Here is a 21,717-nt window from a genome sequence, read left to right as displayed (position 1 = left end):
GTCTTTACACTGCCAAAGAAAGCATTATTTTAATACAACAGATCTATTATTAATTACTCGCCCTCTACCTTTAAAGAAAACTGAATAGAATAGTTTCCCTAGTTTTAACTGCACATGGATGTTAAAACTTGCTACAGTTAAGTGGGCATACCCATTTATAATGTTAGCCAGAAAGTTTTGGTTAAGATTTTTTTAAAATATGTATTAATTAAATAGTCATATGAAACATGAAAGAGATCACTTTCAATAACAACTACACTCTGTATTTAAGTATATATACTAATCCAAAGTGCTGATGAAATGTTAAGTAAATACCAGCTCTTATGTTACTCAATCCAAATGACACCGTAAGTTTCATTATTTCCTGAAGTTATTTGGTATACTTCAAATGAGCACCTAGTTATTAGTAAGTCATTATTCCACTTAGGCAGATACTAGACTTTGTTTTATTTCTTAACTGAAGACTGCCATGCTTTAAAATACTGATTCAGCATCAAAAAATGTTGCATCTCTTGTGTGGGAAATAGAAGCAGTGTTGCATGCAAGTATGTACTCAAAGCTGACAGCTTTGTTCTAATACAAAGAAGTTCCCTCAACAAAATGTAATGATAATTCTGTAGACGTGATGAACAAACTCTAAGCCTGCACTCATCTTAGAGACATAATAGGAAGTCAAAACAAATGCACAAATAATTATTAGTGTTAGGAAACCTCACATCAGGCAATTTCATTTATTGCTTTTAGTGTGCAAAACAGTATACTTAACACCACCTTTGTGTTGGTATCATCAGAAGATGACCAAAAAACCCTCTCACACACTTTGCAGTGCAAATTCTGGTCTTTTATGATGACACTAGAACTGCTGAAATTAATAATAATCAATACATATAAAATGACATATTTCTGCTTCACCGGTAATTATGACTATTGGCATCACTGAAAACCAGGACAAAAGAACCTGGGAAACAGTCATGCTGTGTCAACCAGCAGAATTATTCAAAAGAACAGAATTATCATGTTAAAACACAACATGCTTCCAATACTTGTGTATAATGTAATATGCTTAATTCTATAAAATCCTACAGCAATTCTGATTATAAAATTCCATTGGCAGATAAAATGCTGAAAGATTTACTCTTAACATCTTTTGACATCAGTAGAAAAAAATCCTATTTATTTAAATATGCTTTTGGATTAGGGTCTTAAGAGAGTTCTTTATTTTGCTTCAGATCCCTTCTTAAAACTTCTTTGCCTCAACAGCTGCTGAAACTCTCTACAACTACCTGAAAGGAGGGTGTAGCCAGGTGGTAGTTGGGCTCTTTTGCCAAACGAAGTTTAGGTTAGATGTTAGAAAGAATTTCTTTACGGAGAGAGTGATCAAGCACTGGAATGGGCTGCCCACTGAAGTGCTGGATTCTCTGTCCCTGGAGATATTTAAAAAGAGACTGGATGTGGCACTCAGTGCCATAGTCTAGCAACTGCAACGGTGGTTCAAGGGTTGGACTTGATGATCTCTGAGGTCCCTTCCAACCCAGCCAATTCTATGATTCTATGAAACTGCTAGAACTACAGCATTGATATGCTACAGCTGCCTCCTTCTATGGTGACCAACATATCTTACTCTTCTACTGTAATTTTACTGCCTATTTTTATCCAATTGTTTTGTTTGGTCTACACAGGAGTTCTGTGTGCCCTGTGTTGTCTCTGCTATGAATACACCTGCTTAGTACAAGGTGTAAGTACTATCACCAGACCCACATAAATTAAAACCAGGAGTAAAAGAGGTACAAGGCTAGGACTCCTGTACGTTGCAACAATACAAAAGAACACTGATTTTATTAATTACTGTATCACTTTCATTCACCTGTTTCAATAAGGATACTGTGTGCTAGCATCAAAGCTATGGATCAAAGACATATGTATAAACAAGGGAAATTTTCTGGTGCTAATTATTGAAGTACACATTGGATTTGACTCAGATTCTGAAAAGTACTTTGTACCTCAAAGTACAACATCTGAAAGTAAATTCATTCTTCGAAAATAGGACTGAGTCAGAGCATACATATTTCAGCATCAGCAATACCAGATGTGCAGGCAGCCTGTATATAAATATATAAAGCAGTGAAAGTGCAACTAAAGTGTTTTACTCTTATGAAAATGTGACCAAAAGGACCGGCCCCTGTTACTTGGTGATTTATTTTTTTTTTAAATCAGTTTTTCTGGGAACAGAAGCCTAAGTGAAATCTTTGACTCAGTTGATCAGAAACAAGCAGATACTATTCTGAAATGGCTATTTTTCCATGAATAAGTATTCTTCTCACAGGTCTTCTCTTATAACATCAAGCATGGAAGAATTAAAAGGGGTACACATAAAAGTTAAGTAATTGAAGTAAGGAGTCAAAGAGCTCCAAAAGGAATACTCAGTTTTCTTTTTACCACATAATTAGTAATAGTTGCTTAGACACAATTTAGCAATTTAGCATTGAGATAGTGCACTTTTATTTGGATAAAATCTGGTAAGTCCTTAACCTCCTGACCTAGACAAGGTACACTGGGATGTAGTGGATCCAGTGTCATCCATCTTTACAACAGGAAAAAGCACATAAAATTCTTTCAGTTGTTTAGCAAGTCTATCCTAAAACTAGCTTGGTTTACTGTTCATTTTAGAATTTTCTTCTCTGAGCATTTATAATCTTCTGCTTTCCAGTGTAATTAGTTGACAGCCAACCTGAAACCATTTGAAGGTGGCAGTCTGAATAGTTTTTTCCTTGTCTGCATTTATTTTCATAATATAGTTATAGAGAGCATACATATCCCTTTTAAGCTTTATTTTGCTAGGCTTATCAAGCCAAATTCTTTTAGCTTTCTCTCATAACTGACCAGTTCCTCAGAGGCAGTATAGAAACTGCACTACTGAAGTTCAGACAAGGAAAATATTCAAGATAATGTCTATCTTGAAATTTCATTCTTAATTGGCACACGGAGTTATTACACATACGCTCGTTAAGAATGCTGAGTACTTGCTGTAATCAGCATATTATACAAACCTCAAATGTTTTAAGTGTCATTATGGATTAGTTATAAAAAAAATAATCAGTATAGAAACATTATGCATTAATAACTAAAACGTGAAATATGATAAGCATCAGCAACACTGCCATTGCAATGTAGATAACTGCAGTAATGATACTGACAACTGCAGAAAACTTCTGGAAACAGAACACTTGGCACAAAAATATGATTCATTAACATGTTTAAAAGCAGATAAAAATCCAGCACGAAGGACAAGGTCAGAATTTCAGCCATTAGAGTTAATGTTAAAAATTCCATTGGCTTCAATAATGTCAGATTTCCACATGACTGAAAACTTCAGTAGCAGCTTCCTAATAAAGATGCAAAAACAGCCCAGGAGTTTCCAACCTTGAAATAAAAGAAGCAAACTCACACAGTTATTCCACCAGTAAGTAGCTGATAATTACTTCACTTGAAAACCAGGAAAACCCTCAGATTCCACAGAAAGTCTTCATAGCCAACCTCTGGGTCACAGAACTAATACAAATTGATGATCTAAATTGCAGGTCATGAGAAAAGCTGAAAGCATTTTACTAGTCAGGGTTTACAAAGAACCTATCTGGTCATGTTACAGACAAATAAAACCTTTCATAAACTGTGCCATGCATTTGAGTATTTAATTTTAGAAGTAACATAACACCTATTAAGTCAGAATGCTCATTATACGTGAAATGACAAGAACATACAAACTACTTGTATTCTTTATGGCAGTTCTGTATTTATAAATGACATTGAATGACCCTCTGAACTTCATGCAGATTCAAAATGTTATTTTTTGCTAACAACATGCATAATGCATGCTCTGTGATGCCCTCTGTCAAAATTGATTCCAGCGTATCTTCAAGCAATCCAGAACACTGTCTATACTTTGAGCAGGGATCATTTTAACACCAGAATAATGACAGGGAGTACAGGAGACCTGGGTTCAATGGTGAATATGTGGAAATACTGTATGCTATTAGCACAAAGACACAAACCATCTTTGTCGGCATTAAATGCTCATTCCCACTTAGAATTAGCCTTGATTAAACACTTTTTTTTTTTCCCTCTAGGGAAAATATAGCCTAGTCATCTTTTTTCTCTAGGGAAAATATAGTCTAGTCACCAAATACTTCCAACCTGCTCCAAACCCCACTAATGTAAGAGAAGAAAGCCTCCTGAGTTCATGAGGCTTTAAATCTGAAAAATAATTTTAGACTATCTGACAAGGCCACACTCTAGTATTTCTAGATTCTCAAGATAATGGCATTTGTCTTTCTTACAGGAAGCATCATCCAGTCTCACTAATTTTATCCTTGCTTTCACCAAATGAGCATTTTAGGTGTCTGGACACTCCAAATTTAATTTAAGCCTTTTTGGTTTATACTTTTGTAGTTACAAAAAACAAGGGAATGCAGCTTTGCTGAGGAATGGACTCACATCTAGTGACTGATAGGCCTTCCATAGCAAAAGCGAGAAGAAATACTTGATCTCAAATCTCAAAGTAGGTTGCATCTCCAGCCACCTTCACCCTCCACTGAGGAAATATAGGTGAAGTAATCCACAGATGTATCTCATAGCCTCATTGGATTAAATGGCTGAACAGTGCCATGAATCATTTTAACAGCACAAACTCAAGACACATAGTCAAAGGAGACTTTGTATTTAAATAAAAGTAAAGAAATCTAAAATTAATATTTACACCACCATAAGTAAACTTAAATTGTGAAACTTCAGATCAATGAGTATAACTGCAGATAAAGTAACAAGGAGTTGCAATTAAAATTAAGAGTTAAAAACAGGTGGGTTGGTAAGTACAGCAATGTAAACAGCAGATGGGCAGTTATACCCACAAACTGAACATACATAAAAAGAAACATCAGTTTTGCTATCTTTTTTGGTAGCATCTTGGTCTAATACTAGTATTACAAAAAGCTAGTTAAAGGAAAGCTCTGTTCTGAGCATGGAAACAGAAGTCCTCTGGCATTGTCTCTGCTCCTCAAATCATCTCTGCTTGCTCCAGTGTATTAATTTCTGTTCCTAATGATGTCGTTGCAGAATTAACAGTAACCTGGATTCTCTTCTGTTACACAACCAGGGCAAGCCAATAACTTTGCACGGTTACTGCCAAAGGCTAAACTTGTCTCTAAGGACTTCTCTAGCACAAGAAAAGCAACACAACATTAAACCTTACATAAAGACACATTCAGTTTCTGGGGTTGTGTATTAATGAAGTGAAAGAAAATAGGTGTGTATTTTTTACTCTCAGGCTAAGTACTTATGACACAAATTACAGAACTCAGGTACATAGAGTAAGTCAGCACAGTCTTTTAAATGCACTCTTCAGAGTGCCACTGATTTTAAATAATTACTACTGGACAAAATTAATACAATTAATAAGTACACAGACACACCTCAAAGAAGATATTTTAATTGAACTTTTAATTCTCCCGGTCTTAAATCATTATTTTTCATATGTCACCATAATTAAAACTTCTAATTTTAGATGTAGCTTGTAAGCCTTATATTCAGGCAAGATGACTGAAATGCTGACAGTACCTAAGAATCAGCTTTCAATATTTCACTTGTGTTCTCTTGGCCATTTGATATTTTTCATAGGATTTAAACACAGCCTCCAAGTCTGCTGCTTGACTCAATTTTAAATCAAAAATCTTCAAAAGGCTGATTATTAAACCATCTAACAGCTACCATAAGCCCTATTCAACTGTTTAAGCTTCTGCTTATTATATAGGTATATAAGTAGAACAGTCTTGGCAAGGCTTTCTTCCATAAAAAAACAATTCAAAAGAATTAAGGGGAAGGGGTCCAAAAATATTTATGATGTCATAGTTAAGATAGATTTCTAAAGCACTCCAAACCACATCTGATAAACATTCCCATTTCTCTTCCACTTACACAGAAACAGAAGATTTAAAGACATCCCACAGGACAAATAAAACTACTGAAGACTTTATTTATCTTTACAGTCCAAGCCCTGTTCTCTGTAACTGTCCCCACCACTTTATCTCCTTGAAAACCTTCCTGAAGCAGCCTTCAGGATTCCCTCCAGTCCTTAACTACCTGTCAAATCTTCTGTAATTTTTCCAAGACAATTTTTACACCACTTCTCTTTAATGCTGCATATAAAAACTGTATTCTTGGCAGAGACCTCTGCAAAAATGGTCAACCATTAACTAAAATGAAGGTGTGTGGGAGGAAAAAAATCTGTCTGCTAACAGTCTGATCAACAACTTGTTATCAGGAGAAGGGGAAAAAAAAATCACAATTCAGTAAGTCCTTTTGCTTCTTTCCATTTTGTAGACCTGATTTTTAGCAAAAAGCTAATAATAATAATAATAAAAGCTAATAATAAGTAGCTATACTTCCATCTTCCAGTTAGGATCCACAAAATATTTGGAGCTACATTTGGGACCATAGCAGGAGATAATTTCAAGGAAAATAAACAAGCATCACCCTAGTATTCAATTTACATGACTGCATTTTGAAATTGTGTGACTTCTGAAATATTTCTACACAGATACAATTTTTAATCACATTTCAGTAGTTTGTTTTGCTTAAAGAATGATGCACAAACTGGCATCTTCCCCTGCTCTAATCATCAGTATTTGACTTAGCTCAAATGTTTTTCCAGCAGAGATATTTGAGGATAACTCTTTCTTTATGCTTAATGACACTATGAGTAGCATTAGTAAAATTTGCAGCATGGGAGCAGGGATACTCACCGAGTTGAACAGCCCCCCTTTCAACAGATGCTTTAAGTTTTCAGGTCTTCCAAGTGAAGGCCAAACTTAATGTTCAGCTTAGTGCTCCTACAAATGAAGCTAGCATTTCTCTTGATCAGAAATAAGTATTTAGCAAAGACAATTCAGAATCCAAACTGAGGTTTCAGAATTTAATTTTTTATTTAGAAAAATAACTCCAACAGAAGGCATTTGCTTAACTCCTAAGCAGGGACATTCATTACTTTCATTTTAAAGTATTTGGAAGCTTGCCTCTATGCAAGAAAAAACAGGCACTGCAAAAATGCTTCTGAACATCCATACTTTTAAATTTAAGGAAAAAAAAAGTCATAAGGGCTGCCTTTAGAGAAGGAATTAACTTATTATTTTGATGACCATTTGTCTTTGATGCCTTTAAGGGTGGTTCTGCTCACAACTCAGATTCATTCCTCAGGTTATTTTTTTTCTCTGTTTCTCAAAACAGAGCAGAAAACTCAAGATTTCAGAAAGTCAGGAGACAAAAATGTTAGAACAGAGCAACAGCAATCTGAAAATTAGTGAAGTACAGTGTATGAAGAATCTACCAGCATACAAATGCCAACCCATTCCTGTCTGCACAGCAAATGTTTCCAGGAGCTGTCCTAGGCATCATTCAAACTCTCATACTGTGTTGAGGTACATACATTGTGTCTTTTACATCCATATGTTACCGCAGGAATGAAGGATCCTATTTTCAGAAAGCCAAGATAAGTTTAACAGAAAGATTAGGTATCACCAACTCCAGCTGCACTTGTTAAATCCTTCAATTTTTTAATTACTACTTGTTTTAAGCTTAACACAAACTTTTGCACAATAATCTAGAAAATCCAGGCATGCTCTAGAAAGATAACTGTGGATTGCAAACGCAAGAAAGGATGTTTAAACTAATAGAAATTTCTTGTGGAATTGTCTAGTTTTCATTTGTTCTGATAATGTAATCATTGTAATGTAATGTAATCAATGCAATTTTCAGTGTAATCTAGTAGATGAACTGGGGATATAAATTTTTTAATAATGTTGCTTAAAAACTAAGCAGGTTCACTGTTTTGGTTTTTTTTACTCCAGCAGACTAGAATTTAGGCATATGAATTTAAAAATGTGGTACACGAGGTGCTGCTTTTTATAAAAGCACAAAGTATGAAATAAGCAGTGGTAATTATCACATCTTTTAATGCGGTGCCATAGACAGGCATGGCATTCTAAAACATGTATTTGTTCAAACAAGTACCTGCCCTCAGGAACCAACAACTTATATTGGGCAGACACTATAGATGAAGGTGTGTCCAGACAGTAGGAGATTATGTGCAGCTAAACACTCCAAAAAACAGGAGCAAATCTTGGAAGATAAAAATCCATTATTCCATAGAATTACTTAGAGCTATATTTTTAATCCTACCATCTGAATAATCCCAGGGATAATTCTGCATCAAACAGAAAGAAGAAAAAGGCTTGAGAAAAAGAGCCAAATTTGAAACTGACTAATACTGTGCGATGCCACAAATCTCATAACACTTCAGCATTTTTCTTTTGATGAGCATGAACACTGGATAATTTTCTAAAGAACCTGGTCAATTAAGTATAAACAAACATAAATTTTGTCCTTTCTAAATATACTAAAAATATGATAGTCCAATCTCAGTGTGCCTGAAAGCATGGCACAACTGGAGTCAACTTTCAACAAGTCTATTGAGCATGAATTAGTCAGCCTGATTACTGCACTGTTCAAGGACAGCAAGATGGTGGCTGTGTACAAAATAACTCATAAAAACACACACTTATGCCACCTAGAATCTTTCACAGGTCTCAAAATTTAAAAACACGAATTGCTGAAAATGTGTTGGAATTTTATTAATCAAACATTGCAAAAATTAAAAATACCTTTCATGCTATTTCTTTTCCGTTCAGTATTGACTAATAGACTCTCCCTCTAGTATAACAGACATTAGTCCCCATTTCTGCTTCTTTAAAGTAGTTCTCTGTCAAGGGAGGAGTTTTACATTACACACTTCCCCATAGTGTGATGGGGAAGTGGCTGCTGCCACTGCCTGGCAAAGCAGACACGTTCCAGCAAATAACAGAGTAATCTTACCTATGTGAACCCTCTTCATAATGTTACACAATTCTTCAGCTTTTTAAGTTAAATGTTCTTCAGATCTTGCTCTTCAAACATTTGGGGTTTTTTCTGTGGCCTCTATTCTGATCACAGCAGATACCTCTTATTTTTTAACTGACAGTTCTTAACCTATATGCAATAAAAACTCAGGATAACACAGACCTTTGTATAGAAGGTACATGAATGTTGCCAAGAATTATGGCATTATACTGAGAAATGTAAAGATACTTCCTTTGTCTGAAACAAACCTCCTTACAAAAACTGTGCTTAATGACTTCTGGTTTGTACAGGATACAGGTAACAACATATTTTCTTTGGGAAAAGAGGAAAAAAAATGCTTTCATTACAAAATATTTGTGTTATAAAGGTGATAAAGGATGAGTACATACTTCACAGTTATGACATTGTAGCTAAAATTCCTCATCCTTAAATAATAAATACTTGTGATTTGATTTCTATGCTGTATACTTTTCACATTCAAAGCATTGGCAATCTAGGAAAATAAATTCCATGAAATACAGAAGGCATACTATTTTGTGATACCTCTAAGATTTTCCATGAATTTGTTGTATTCCCTAGCCTTACTCTGTTCAGACCACTGACTGCCTTGCATCTCTGGTCTCACTGTCTTCATTTACAGGATTCTCTTTCTCTTTTAGAGGGAGTGGCATATCAAAAACTATGTCCTATTCCAAAACAAAGACTTCTGCAAACTCCCAGTCTCCTTATCAAAGAAAAATATTTTCAATGTTTAGCACAAATTCCAACAATTTAATATTAAACAGCTTCATTTTTATATTTACTTACAAGTAACTTATCCTTCAAGAGAAAAATTAAAATATATAATAAAGTTATCCACAATCACTTGATCTTTGCTGCAAAATCAAGAGATTATTGGTAAATAAACATAGGCAATAAGGATGGGAATCAAGTCCACTGCTACAGGTTGACGTTCCATCTAACCTAGGATGAGGGTATTCTGTCACATCCCTGCCAACTGTATAACCTCAGGACTGAGATGGTTCAACAATTCAGTCAGAAAGAAAAATCACTGATTTTCCCCATCTCTGCCACCATCACTATGTCCCTTGACCAGTTTTCCATTACTTCATTGAAGCCCTGTGAGCAGATGATCATTAGATTCAAATGAAAAGGCAGTGAGGGAACACCTGGGTGGGAAAAAGCACCACACCTTATAGCAACAGCCTGTAGTTATGTCACAGAATCACCAGAGATCAAACTGTCACCACCAGAACATCCAGAGATGGTTCTTTCTCCTAAAAATACCACCCTCAGAAAAGAATATCCCTTATCCACTTAAATCCCAGCATCAGTTCTTCAAACTTAGTTTACCATTTCATGTTTCTCAGATGCCTGAGCCGTGTGCAGGCCAATGTACAATTACAGGATTTAAAGCAATACCACCAGAAACAGACAAATAAAAAACCCAGCACACAAAGCATAGGAGCAGAGATTTAAGTCCCTATCATTAAGTCTCATACCCTTTTCCTTTTGAGTTTTCTCCTTATTTATCAACTCTTGTCCCCATCAAGCATATGGGGAGGGAAACTGTGAGACAACCTATATGGTCTTATGGGGGGAAAAACCCAAAACCCACCATGTTTCCTTTGTGGAGGATGTGGTGGCATTAAGTGAATTCCACTGATCACTGCTAGTTGCAAAACAACTGCTACTGCCAGGGGTGAGATGTCATTCTAGAATGAAAGCTGTTGTCTATACATGCAGTCTTTGTTGTTTTATCATATTTCATGCAATTTGTCACTGTCAAACCCAATTAAAGGAAAAAATCCAAGAGCAGTAAATACGTTCAGCTTTATCATCTGAAGTAAAAGACTGCTTCATGCTTCCCTCTCCCCATATCTCCTATTCTAAATGGGCTGGTTAAAGAATAACTTGTAAGGTTAGTGGAAATGAGGCACATTTTCAAAGTATCAGATAATGAAGTTACTATTTAATTCCCTGCTACACACTAAAGCTTAAGAAATGTGAGTTATGAAAAGTGCAAGATTGAACGTGTCTTCTATTTATTCACAGGTTAGCAAGAGCAGCAATGAGGGCTGAACTTAAGTGCTTTCTCTGAATCCCTTTTAAAGGTACCTTACCTTTTTTCTCCATACAAACCAAATCAAAGGGTTAAAACAACCCAGTTTAATGAACTGATTCTATTGAAAAATTAATCAGATTAATTTCATACAGGCACAATTTGGAAAGACCAAGTACTAAAATAAATTTAAATACTAAATTGGTGAGTTGTTTAAAGGTGATCTGCAATCAAAACCATCTCGGTACCATAGAAATAGGAGGGTAAGTGTGACAGGAATGTTTTAAAAGAACTCAGCGTTAACAGACATCTTGACAGAGACATCTGACTTTTGCATGAGGTAAACTGGTAACGCCTACTATAAAAACAGAATTTGAAAATATATGGATAAATATACTGTAAAGTCAAAAAAAAACCTTTTAAAAAGGAGATCTGAGGACACTGTTTACAGTTCTTTGAGAAATACAGTTAATATGAGCTTATATATTAATATGGATTAACAATGTATTTTTAATGGGACTCACTATGAGGCTCTCTTCCAGTTTTCATGATGTGAGAGGCAAAGTTCCTCCCAGATAAATAAGCAACAAGAGAAAGAAGAGACGGGAAGTAAAAGGTTGAAAAAGTAATATTTCATTAAAATAGGGTGGTTTCCAAAAGAGTCACCCAAATGAATCCATGCTTGACTTTTGTTGTTCAAAATTAATAAGCTGTATTGAAATGTGAGTAAAAGTGGAGTAAGTCTTGTAGAAGGTGCAAATTTTTTTTCTTTATACAGAAAAGATCTATTTGCAAAGAACTGAAGGAACATTTCATGAACTGAAGTGCTGGTACAATAGGATAACAAACTGCAGAAATAACTTTGGCTGGAAGAACCTTTGGAGGTCAACTGGACATAACCACCCAAGATGTAACTTAAATACACAGTAACATTAAATGGGTGGAATACTCATACATGATGATGGTCTCTAAACCAGGTACCATCACACTGACTAGAGATATCAAAGGAATTGCTAATATTCTTTAAAATCTCTTCAGGTCAACCTCTAATTCTGCTGTGCACCAATGCTAAGAAATTTCTCAGAGCAGACCACAGCACTAGAAAGATCAGCCACTCTTGGACCTGGAAGTATGCAGAAAAGCAAACAGAATGGTTAGGATGTACAGGAAAGCTTCTGTAGCAGAAGAATTAAGCAGATAATGGATCTTCAGTTAAAAGAGATATGACTGGAAGAAATACGACAGTTTATGAGTGGCATGGAGATTACTGACCAGAGAAGAAGTGTTCATTATTCCTATATCTGTTATTCACCCTTCTGATTCAAAAATTAGGAGTTGTTAGGCAGCAGGTTTAAAACAAACAAAAAGTAGTACTTTATTCAAACAACTAATTAGGACAATAACTTGTTCAAGGATGTTGTGAATGTTTGATGAGTTAAAAAAGTGATAACGAATAAATGAAAAAAAATTACTAGCTAAGAAACAAAACCATAAGGTACTGGGACTAGTATCACAACAACCTTCCAAATATTTTATCCATAAGCATGAATTTAACTGACTACTATTGAAAACGAATTCCTGGGCTAGCTTAGGCTTCAGGCCAACTCAGCCTCATTGTTCTCTTCTCTGTGAAGCTCAAAGAGGCGAGCAGATTAAATCTCCTGAAAAGCAGCATCACTTTCTCAGGCTCTTGCCTCTGGCCCCTTCTACTATAAGCTGTAAAACCTTCCTCAGGCAGAAAGCAAAGGCAGTTCTGGAAGTGCTGCTTCTGTGAATTTTCTGCAGTCTTTTTTTCTCCCATGGGATGGTTGCTTTCAGTTTTACAATGTTTCCCAAATTCTTTGTGTGAGAACTACTTTGAAGTCATGATCAAATACTGATTTAGTTAAATGAGTGAGGCACAAAAAAAGAAACCATATGCTTTAGAGCAACGTTAAAATTCAGTAACTTTTGACTATTTTTAATCATTCATTGCCTTATTATCTTTGTTTTGCCTTCTGAGAATGCCAGTACCCGGAAGATTAAAATCAGACATGAAAATACATGGGTAAGTGCAATATTCCTCTTGAAGATTATGAGATTTGTAAGTCCTGATAAGCTCTAGCAAAATACTATACAATTATCTTCTACTTGCCATGGTAACTAAAGGCAACTTTTAGCTGTACGATTTCTACATGTGCCTTATTTTTTTTTAATGGTGCTGTATGGTTTTGTGTGTGTAAAAAAAGTACACTTTTTTGTTCTGTTGACCATACTTGTATGCCCTTTTTGTCCACTTTTACCTTAATCTTTTAATTTTTTGCCACCTGCCAACTGCCTTGTAGTTATCTGTAAACAGATAACTGTTTTGTTTAGGACAGTCCCTGTTTACAGTGCTTTTATGCAGAAAAAGAGAAAGATGCTGTAGGGTTTTAACTCACTTCACCTTAAAAATTCTGGTAATACATGTTGGACGTATCGAATACTGTGATTTCTCCAAGAGAAAATTAAAATGGTAGTTGCTCAAGATACAAAGTCCCAAAAATATATCCAATAAGACAAAAGAGCCTAAATTGCCCAAATACAAACTAATCTCACAATCCAGCTAGACAAGGATGAAAGAGTTTGACAAAATAAATATATTTCACCCTTTGGCATCTGGGTCTTCTGATGTTTAATTAAAAGAAAAGGCTAAAGGCTATATTCTTCTCTGAATGTTAGCTCACTGCTGAGATGCCAAGGGGACAGGCACCTTTAAAAATACCTCTCCCCAAGAGGAATGTAAAAATAATTTCAATTTAAAATATAACAACCCAAATAAAAATCATTAAAGTGCATTTGAAATGCTTCATTGGAAGACAAAACTCTGGCTTGCCTTCCAGAAATGCAGTAGTGGAAAATTTCTCAGTGCAAAACATTAGACATGTTCTTTCTTGTTTCAACAAAGATGAATTCATTATTTTGGGTTGCAACAATAGCTCAGCATTAGCAATGATCCTGAATGCAATATGTACTCCTCACACATTTTTCATACAATTGTGAGATAAATTTATTTGATCTCACAAACTAGGTCATGCAATTCAGTGCATTTCTGAATTCACTGTTGCTGAGGTCCACCTGAAAGAAGATGTCCCATTAATTGCTCCTAAGAATGTTTGAGACTCTGGTCTCAAAACAGTCCCAGCCACATGATATAAAACATTTTAAAACATGTCTATCAATATGTGGTCAGATTACAGCTGCAATCCAAGTCCTTCAAAGACTACAGAACATTCAGCACGGCACAGCACTGCAGCAAGGAATATTGCATCTCTCCAGCTAAGGAGTCTTCCTTTTGCAGCAAGTGTGCTCCTAGCTGCCCTGTTAAACCAGTTCTTACCTGCAATTCACCTGGTTCACAAAGAGACGTGTACTGCATATTTTATATGTTCCTTTTGAACAAAAGTTGTTTTAAACAAAGTGTTTAGCTGCTGCATAAGCAGGCAAAACCATCAATAATCCAATAAACTCCAAAAAAAGCTAAGCATATGTGCTATATGTGTATAATCAAATCTAGTTTTGGGTTTTGTTACTTAATACATTACCACATTTACCTGCTTAGCAAATCTACTGCTCCACAAACATTACAAAATTATGACTAGGGAAAACACACAAAATTATATATACTTTGTTATGATTGTTAATAATAATCTAATAGATTCTAATAGAAATACTTTACTTCCAGGGGAAGAAGACCTTTTAATTCCTTCAAGTTTCTAAGTTACTAATTTCTCTTTTTTTAAAGCCATAAAGGCTTTATTTTTAAAGCCACGAGCTGCATTTTTTACCTACAACAGGTAATTGTAAAAACTAAATCAAAAGCACATGAAGGAGCAGGTCATTCTGGTTTGTCTGCATGCAGCAAGTCTCCAAGTCTTCCAGTCAGTTACAGGATGCGATTAATATTTTACTACTATGAACCTTATCAGGTTAACCAATACCAGTAAGCAGTGGGAAAGATCTCAAACTTGTCAAACAACAAACTCCTCACTAGGTATTTAACAGAGAAATAAATAAGAAAAGAAATAAGCTTGTGGGACTCTGATCAAAGTCCCAAGGGAAGATGCAGAAACAAATGGCATGTAAGGGTCTGCTCTACTCAGTCTGAAAGCAAAGACAAGAACTATTAGAAGGGGGTTGCTGTTCACACCTTCATTTTACTGACAGGAAAAATAATAAAGTAACACCACCAAATGTGCTAGAAAAAGACCCATTTATGTATTTCTTGATTGTATACACAGAAACCTCTTTACTAAAGGAAAAAACACTACCTTGGTATAATCCATCTTGACAAAGACATTGATAATGAGGAGATAGTTCAGCTCCTAACTGCTCATGAGAAACTAAATACGGGGGGCTTGTTTAATACTGGTTTCTAATTTTTGAGATACATTCTTCAGCGGCTTAAAACAGAGACCAATTCTTGTTTTCAACAGTGATATTGACAGCTACTTAGTAATGGACCACCAGAGATCCAATCAGAATCACAGGTTCTGTGATTCTGTTTGCTTTTTTAAAAAAAAAGCAAAAAAAAAAAAAATCAAACATTCACTATTAATCCAATAGATGGGAAAGAAAATTAATTTCACTCTATAATTATATTACCTTTTAAAATAATATTTAATTTTTAAATAATATTTAAATTATCTTGCATTCTTTAAATACATTGCATTTTTAAATATTTCTATTAAAAACATTGCTTGGGTTGCATCATCCTTCTCAGGAAAACATATATAGTTAACTTGTGGTTACAAATATACATCTGAACAATTCATTAAGTCAATAGTACAAATCACATGCATAAAAATTCTCATGACATTCTTTACACAAGGAAAAAAATGTTCTATAAATATCACTTCCAGGCAAAAATTGATACCTATCTAATCACTTCTCAAACATATTTAAGCAGAATTTTGTTCTATAGTAAAATGCAAACTCTAGACCAATTTTTTTCCTGGCTTTACAAGTGCAGATGCATTTAAAGGTTCATGTGCTCAATGGATTTTATTATCTGCTGATTAATCCAAAGAAAGGTTATCCAAAACCTATCTCTCCTAAAACTTTGTAGATGGACCAATTCAAGCCAGATTTTTTTGCCTTCCAATCTGTTCTTCACTTGTGCAATTTCTGCAAACATTTTTCTCATGACTTTCATTTCCTAGGAATTTCCTTGCCTAAACATCCATTAATCACTTTTCCTTCTACCCTTCCTTTGTATTAAGCACAAAGCAGATCCTGAAGAACAAGCAGTCACTGTCACACTTTTAACCAAATTTCAAAGAAAAACAACAAAACCACCATGAGCAACTTATTGTTTAGAGGGTAATTCATCTAGGTAGGTTTCTCCATCAGCAAGATTTACCAGTGGAAGATGAGATATTTTAGTCCAACATCCTCACATTACTTTGTTTAGCCCATCCTACTCTCAGTACTTCCCAACACACTTAAATGTTTTTTCTTTCAGGGTTCAGCTATGTCAGTAAAGGTTAAATTTGGCTCTAACAAGCAAAGAAAGGAGAAGCCACACACATCAATTTGACTGTTGCATGCCTCCCACATTCATTATTCTTTACTAAAGCACAGAGACAACAGAAAGTGACAAGAAAGAAAGAATATCAAGAAGTTTATGCTAAAATACTTACAGCCTAAAATAACTGTTTTTACTACTGGTATCAAACTCCATAATTTAGGCACTTTAGGTGCCTGATAGATTCAGAGCAAATGCCTGCTTTCCTAAATTAGTAACCATGCTGCACTGTAAAATGTAACAGAGGTAGCAACAAACTAGTCTGGGCAGCATACATACAAACAAACAAACAGATAAATAAACCAGCGCTATAAGATTTGTATTCCGGAGATTTATATGCCAATGCATATAAATGCAAAAATATATGCCTGAAATAACGGATGCCTTACAAGTGCTACTCTCTAGATAACACCTTCTGTCTCTCAAGGCACTATGCGATCTGATGAGTAATATTACTTCAAATATGAAAAAGACAAGCCAAGAGTTTACCAAAGACATTCACATCCTTAAAACTTCCACCAAGTTACAGTTGGACTCGGCACACGTATGCTGGCAAAATGCAAACAAAAAGCTCACTTCATTTGAAAAGTGACAAAGTACACATACATGTTAGTAATATCTCCTTAGTTTTTATTTATATTTGCTAAAAACAATTCAAAATGTCAGAAAGGCTGCTCTGACGACTCAAAGAACTGTTCTGTGTAGGTAAATAGATGGGGTAGAGGGGAGCAGAACCATATTTGAGGGCACTGGTTTCTTTTTAAATGTCTATTTGATTAAATGACTCTAGTGATTTGAATGGTACTTAGACTTCAATACAAACTAATTTTTAAGTATCCTTGATATAAAGATCATGCCCATCAGATTTCAACAGCAAGTAAAACCAACGGTATATCAAAAGGTTCTCAAAGCTAAATTGCTTAACCTTTTAGGAGTCTACAAGACACAGCTATCTTTAAGATCTAGACCTGTAAGGAGTATTCTGCCAGCACATATTATACTTCACTGCAACATTTACCACTCAGTCCCCACTTGAAAGAAATATTCTCATCCTCTTCTGCATATTTAATTTATATGCTTGATGTTTCTCCCTACTTGTATTAACTTTCAGAGTTACAGGGTGCCTTTTTTTTTTTCTATAATGAATTCAGTCAACAACGCAGAGAACTATTTATGAGTATTATGAAGTAATTTTTCTTGCTAGAGGGAACCAAGTGACAATACGTGTACCAAAACATGTCAAAGTTTGTGATTAAGAAAGGTGTGGTCTGCTTCAGCTAGTTACAACATTCAGACTTTTAGAGCCAAGGCAGCTGCAACACTAGTAGCACAACCAGCATTCCTAGTTTTTGAAAAGTGCTTAGCTCTGCCAGGCTGTAATGTGGTGCATAGAGTTGCCATCATGTGTAATGTTTAACTACAAGTATTCAGGTGTTCACACATAGAAATATTTAATAATCCACACCTTAGTTTTATTCCAAATAACATCTGCATAACAAATCTCCAGTAATTAAGCCATACAGAAACAAAGGACATTGTAAAGGACATGTAATTACTGTAAAAAATGACACTAAAAATATCACAGGTATAGTGAAAACCATTGAGTACGTTATACAGACATATAATGGGCCTCCAGAGGAAAGGTTCACCCACTTGAATATGCAATCTATAAGCAAGCTTCCCATTTTCTCAAGGGCTGCTGCTGTCATGATTCCACAAAATTATCTACTATAAACTAACAGGAAGAATAAAATCGAAATTTTACATAAAACTGCAATGAGTTTATGACTTTTAGAAGAGCCACTCATATTCAATATAGCCAAACACTGAGCACCACTACAGTTAAGAGAGATGAGAGTATCTACAACTTTGCATACCAGAACCTAAACTTTATAAGCTTTTTATCACTTACTTATTTCTTTTAAAACTGTGGAGTCAGTAGGATGGGTCATGTTAAACAGAAGCCCAGAGGCATTCTGTTGTCAAGGCAGAGCTAAATCACTCATTTAAGAAAAATAAGAAAAAAAAAATTAAGAGTTCAATCAATGACCTCATCTTTGACATCACAGAGCAATCACATTAGACCTTCATGACTTTAGCAGCAAAAAGTTCTCAATATTGCATTCATTACAATAGTGTTCATAATGCAACTTGATAATGTGAGCTACCGCTTTCTCAATCTTTTTATTTAATGTTTAACTATTAAAAATTCATGACAAACCTGGGTCCACGTGTCTGGAGTTTCTTCTAATTCCATTTGTTCGTTTCTGCATAGCAAAATACAAATCAAGGATATGAACAAACATGTTTTCCTGTAGGCACATTGCACTCCTTTCATTCCCACAATATACCAGGCAAAGATCATTTTCTTAAGTTTTTTCCCCCAGCCACCACCACAATTATCTTTATCTTGTAAAATGATCATACTTTGAAATATATTTTTAATAATGTAGCTAGTTTTTTCATATATTCCACTTTTTCTGACACTAGGCTCAAAACATTCTTAGCCCATAGAGATTTATTCATACATCAAAACCTTTTGATATCAAGGATAAATTTCTTTATTATTTATAAACAGGATAGCAGAAAAATATGCAGTTTAGCATTATCTGCCCCACATGATGTCAACTAAAAAACAGCTTTGATGCTTTTCTGTGTTGCTGTAATAAAGTAGAAATGTCCACTATTCCTACTTTGTACTTAGATAGAATTTCAGATACAATTCTTAATTTCCTTATTTTCTAGGCAAGTACTTAAATAACAGCAACTCACCTACCTCTTGTTTTTAATTTTAGATGAAGTCAAATATTCTCTGATGAGACTGAGACTTTTTAAAAATCTATTTTGTACTCCAACACACTTAACACGGATCCCTGAAAATTTCCATACCTGTTAACTACTGCTCTGCTTTTTGCAAACTTGTTTTAACTGGTAGATTGCATGAAGGTTCATATATTTTTTTAATTTTTTAATCAAACCAAGCAGAGAAAAGCATGTTGCATTACAAAGGGAACAATTAAGTTGCTCCAGTGAGGCAGGACACGCATTGGGGTAAGCCAGAAAACAGTACCCTGAGGCACAAGCAAATTACTAAGCCCTCCAGCAACTTGGCAAATGAACAGTTTTAAGACCTTGCAAACTCTCAAGCCTTTGGACTCTCTCTGTGCCCCACAAGTCTAATTGAAGAAAGGATGTAAGTTTTGTTTTCTTCCAAGTCGAAAGAAAGATAGTATTATTGAAGAACAAAAAACTCCATTACATCCCACTATATTTAAATGGAGGCTGTATTGCTGATAAGGACTGATGCAGAGTGGTGAGTAACCACAAATTTGCACAAGAGAGGGAAAGGGGAAGGAGTGGGAAAACCAACCTAGAATGAAGATGTGTGTTTAACTGAAATTAAAATACATGAGTCATATACATGGACACATCTAAGGACAAGGTGGGAAACAATTCTAAGGACATCTTGAACTGCAGGAAAATATGCTCAAAACTCAAACATATTGCAGCGCCAATAGATTTTATTACATTACTGGTATAAAATCTAAACCCATGTGTTCCAAAATGACAAATCCTCATCTATCCTCAACTTTCCTTTTGCAGAATTAAGAATCAATTCTGAGAATTAAGGAAGCAGTCTTGGTAAAAATTAAAGTAATGCTGATATTTTGGATTAGCTCCATAGTCAATCACTAATCAATAGCTCCAGTAAGGAAGCCATTTTTATCTCACAAAAAGACTTATGAATCAAGATATGGGGTGAGAAGCTTAAGAGTTAAAGGGATTAGATACAACCAGCATACATATTTTCTTTATCCATCCCCCATATGACTAACACAGTTAGGTTTACTGAGTCTGGCAAACTTGTCAGGCAAATGGACCATGCTGTAGTTTCCATATTTTAAGAGTGCCCTCGCTTAGTGGGTATTTCTAGACAGACACGTGTAAAGCCAGGCAGTAAATGGTGGAAGCTGAAAGAGGAGAAGGATGGAAGCAGCACCTTGGGTACAGGCAGTCCTGTGGCACCACTGCCCACTTCCCACCTCACCTGCCCTGGGCCAGGCCCACCAAGATGCTGTGGCCTGCACCTGAGGCTAGCAGCCAACAAGGTCACCAATGGTTGCCAGGAATCCCCTTGTCCAGCCCCTGCCACCCTCTGGGGTCACAGCAATGCCAAGAGGGCTCCAATATCAGAGACCACAGATGTGCTCAGCCCTGCACACGACTCCCCCTTTGCACCACTTACATCAGCAGTGACATCCTTAGAATTCCATAACCCATTTTAGTGATAGCACCAACCACAGACATGCTTATGGAGAAAAGTAACATATATGCTCATATGTTGTTTATAACCAGCATGTCAGCCTAAATTACCATAAAATTCTAACCTAGAATAGGTGCTATCAACTATTATACTGTTTGTTTTGCTGTGCCTGAGCTGGCAGAGAAAGCCCAAGTGCTCTGCACTTCTGTACATGAGTGGAAAGGTACCAGGAGCTGCTGAGAAAACAATCCAGGGTAGCTCACAGCTGTCTTGGGCTGGTGGTAAGGTACTGTAGCACACTACCTGACCAGAACTCAGTTACCTTAAAAAATATAATTAAAAAAAAAAAAAATTACATTCAAGTCTGCTGCCATATTTGGTCTAGGAACAGTTAAGATCTAGACAACAGTTGTGAAGCAATTTATGTTTTCTACCTGTAATTTTAAAAACATATCTCCACTCCTTCCAGTGCTCTTGGCATTAAACTGTATCAACTGAAAATCGACTCAAGCTTTGAACAGAATGCATTTATATTTAATTATTAATACCTTGCTTCTTAGACAATTTCTAATTTCCACTATTCTAAAGAAATCTATTGTTAACAACAGAAAAAACATCCGTGCTCCAAAACATGCATGCAAACAAAATAAGGAGCTCTTACATTACTGACAAAAAATATAACATGCAAAGAAAACCAAAACCTTACCTCGTGTTTCAAGTTCCCGTGTTCTGAAACATAAGTAAAAATTGGCATTATTAACAGCTGAAAACTGTGCTTTTTTTATAGAGCAATCTCAGCCTCTACTGTGTTGCACTACAGAAAACCCTGCTGCCTTCTTTTGCTACCTGATCCCTGCAGCCGCCCCGGCAGCCCAGGGCTGCGCCAGGTCCTGTTGTGCAACC

At 35.6% G+C, this 21,717-nt stretch overlaps 1 protein-coding gene across 2 annotated transcripts in view; it reads right to left on the bottom strand.

Annotated features, from left to right (window-relative positions):
- The window catches only part of VAV3 (vav guanine nucleotide exchange factor 3), a 158,667-nt gene that overhangs the window by 30,020 nt on the left and 106,930 nt on the right, over positions 1-21,717 (bottom strand). For both annotated transcript variants that reach the window (XM_030455485.1, XM_030455486.1), the window contains exons 18-19: positions 21,521-21,543; positions 18,772-18,817 (exon numbers count right to left, since the gene is read on the bottom strand). In XM_030455485.1, the coding sequence (XP_030311345.1) occupies positions 18,772-18,817; positions 21,521-21,543 (69 nt within the window). The remainder of the gene's footprint in view (positions 1-18,771; positions 18,818-21,520; positions 21,544-21,717) is intronic.

Source organism: Calypte anna, chromosome 8 (genome assembly GCF_003957555.1).
Source record: "Calypte anna isolate BGI_N300 chromosome 8, bCalAnn1_v1.p, whole genome shotgun sequence".
NCBI classification, from domain to species: Eukaryota; Metazoa; Chordata; class Aves; order Apodiformes; family Trochilidae; genus Calypte; species Calypte anna.
The sequence above is the reverse complement of the archived record's forward strand: the minus strand, read 5'-3'. Positions and strand labels throughout refer to the sequence as shown.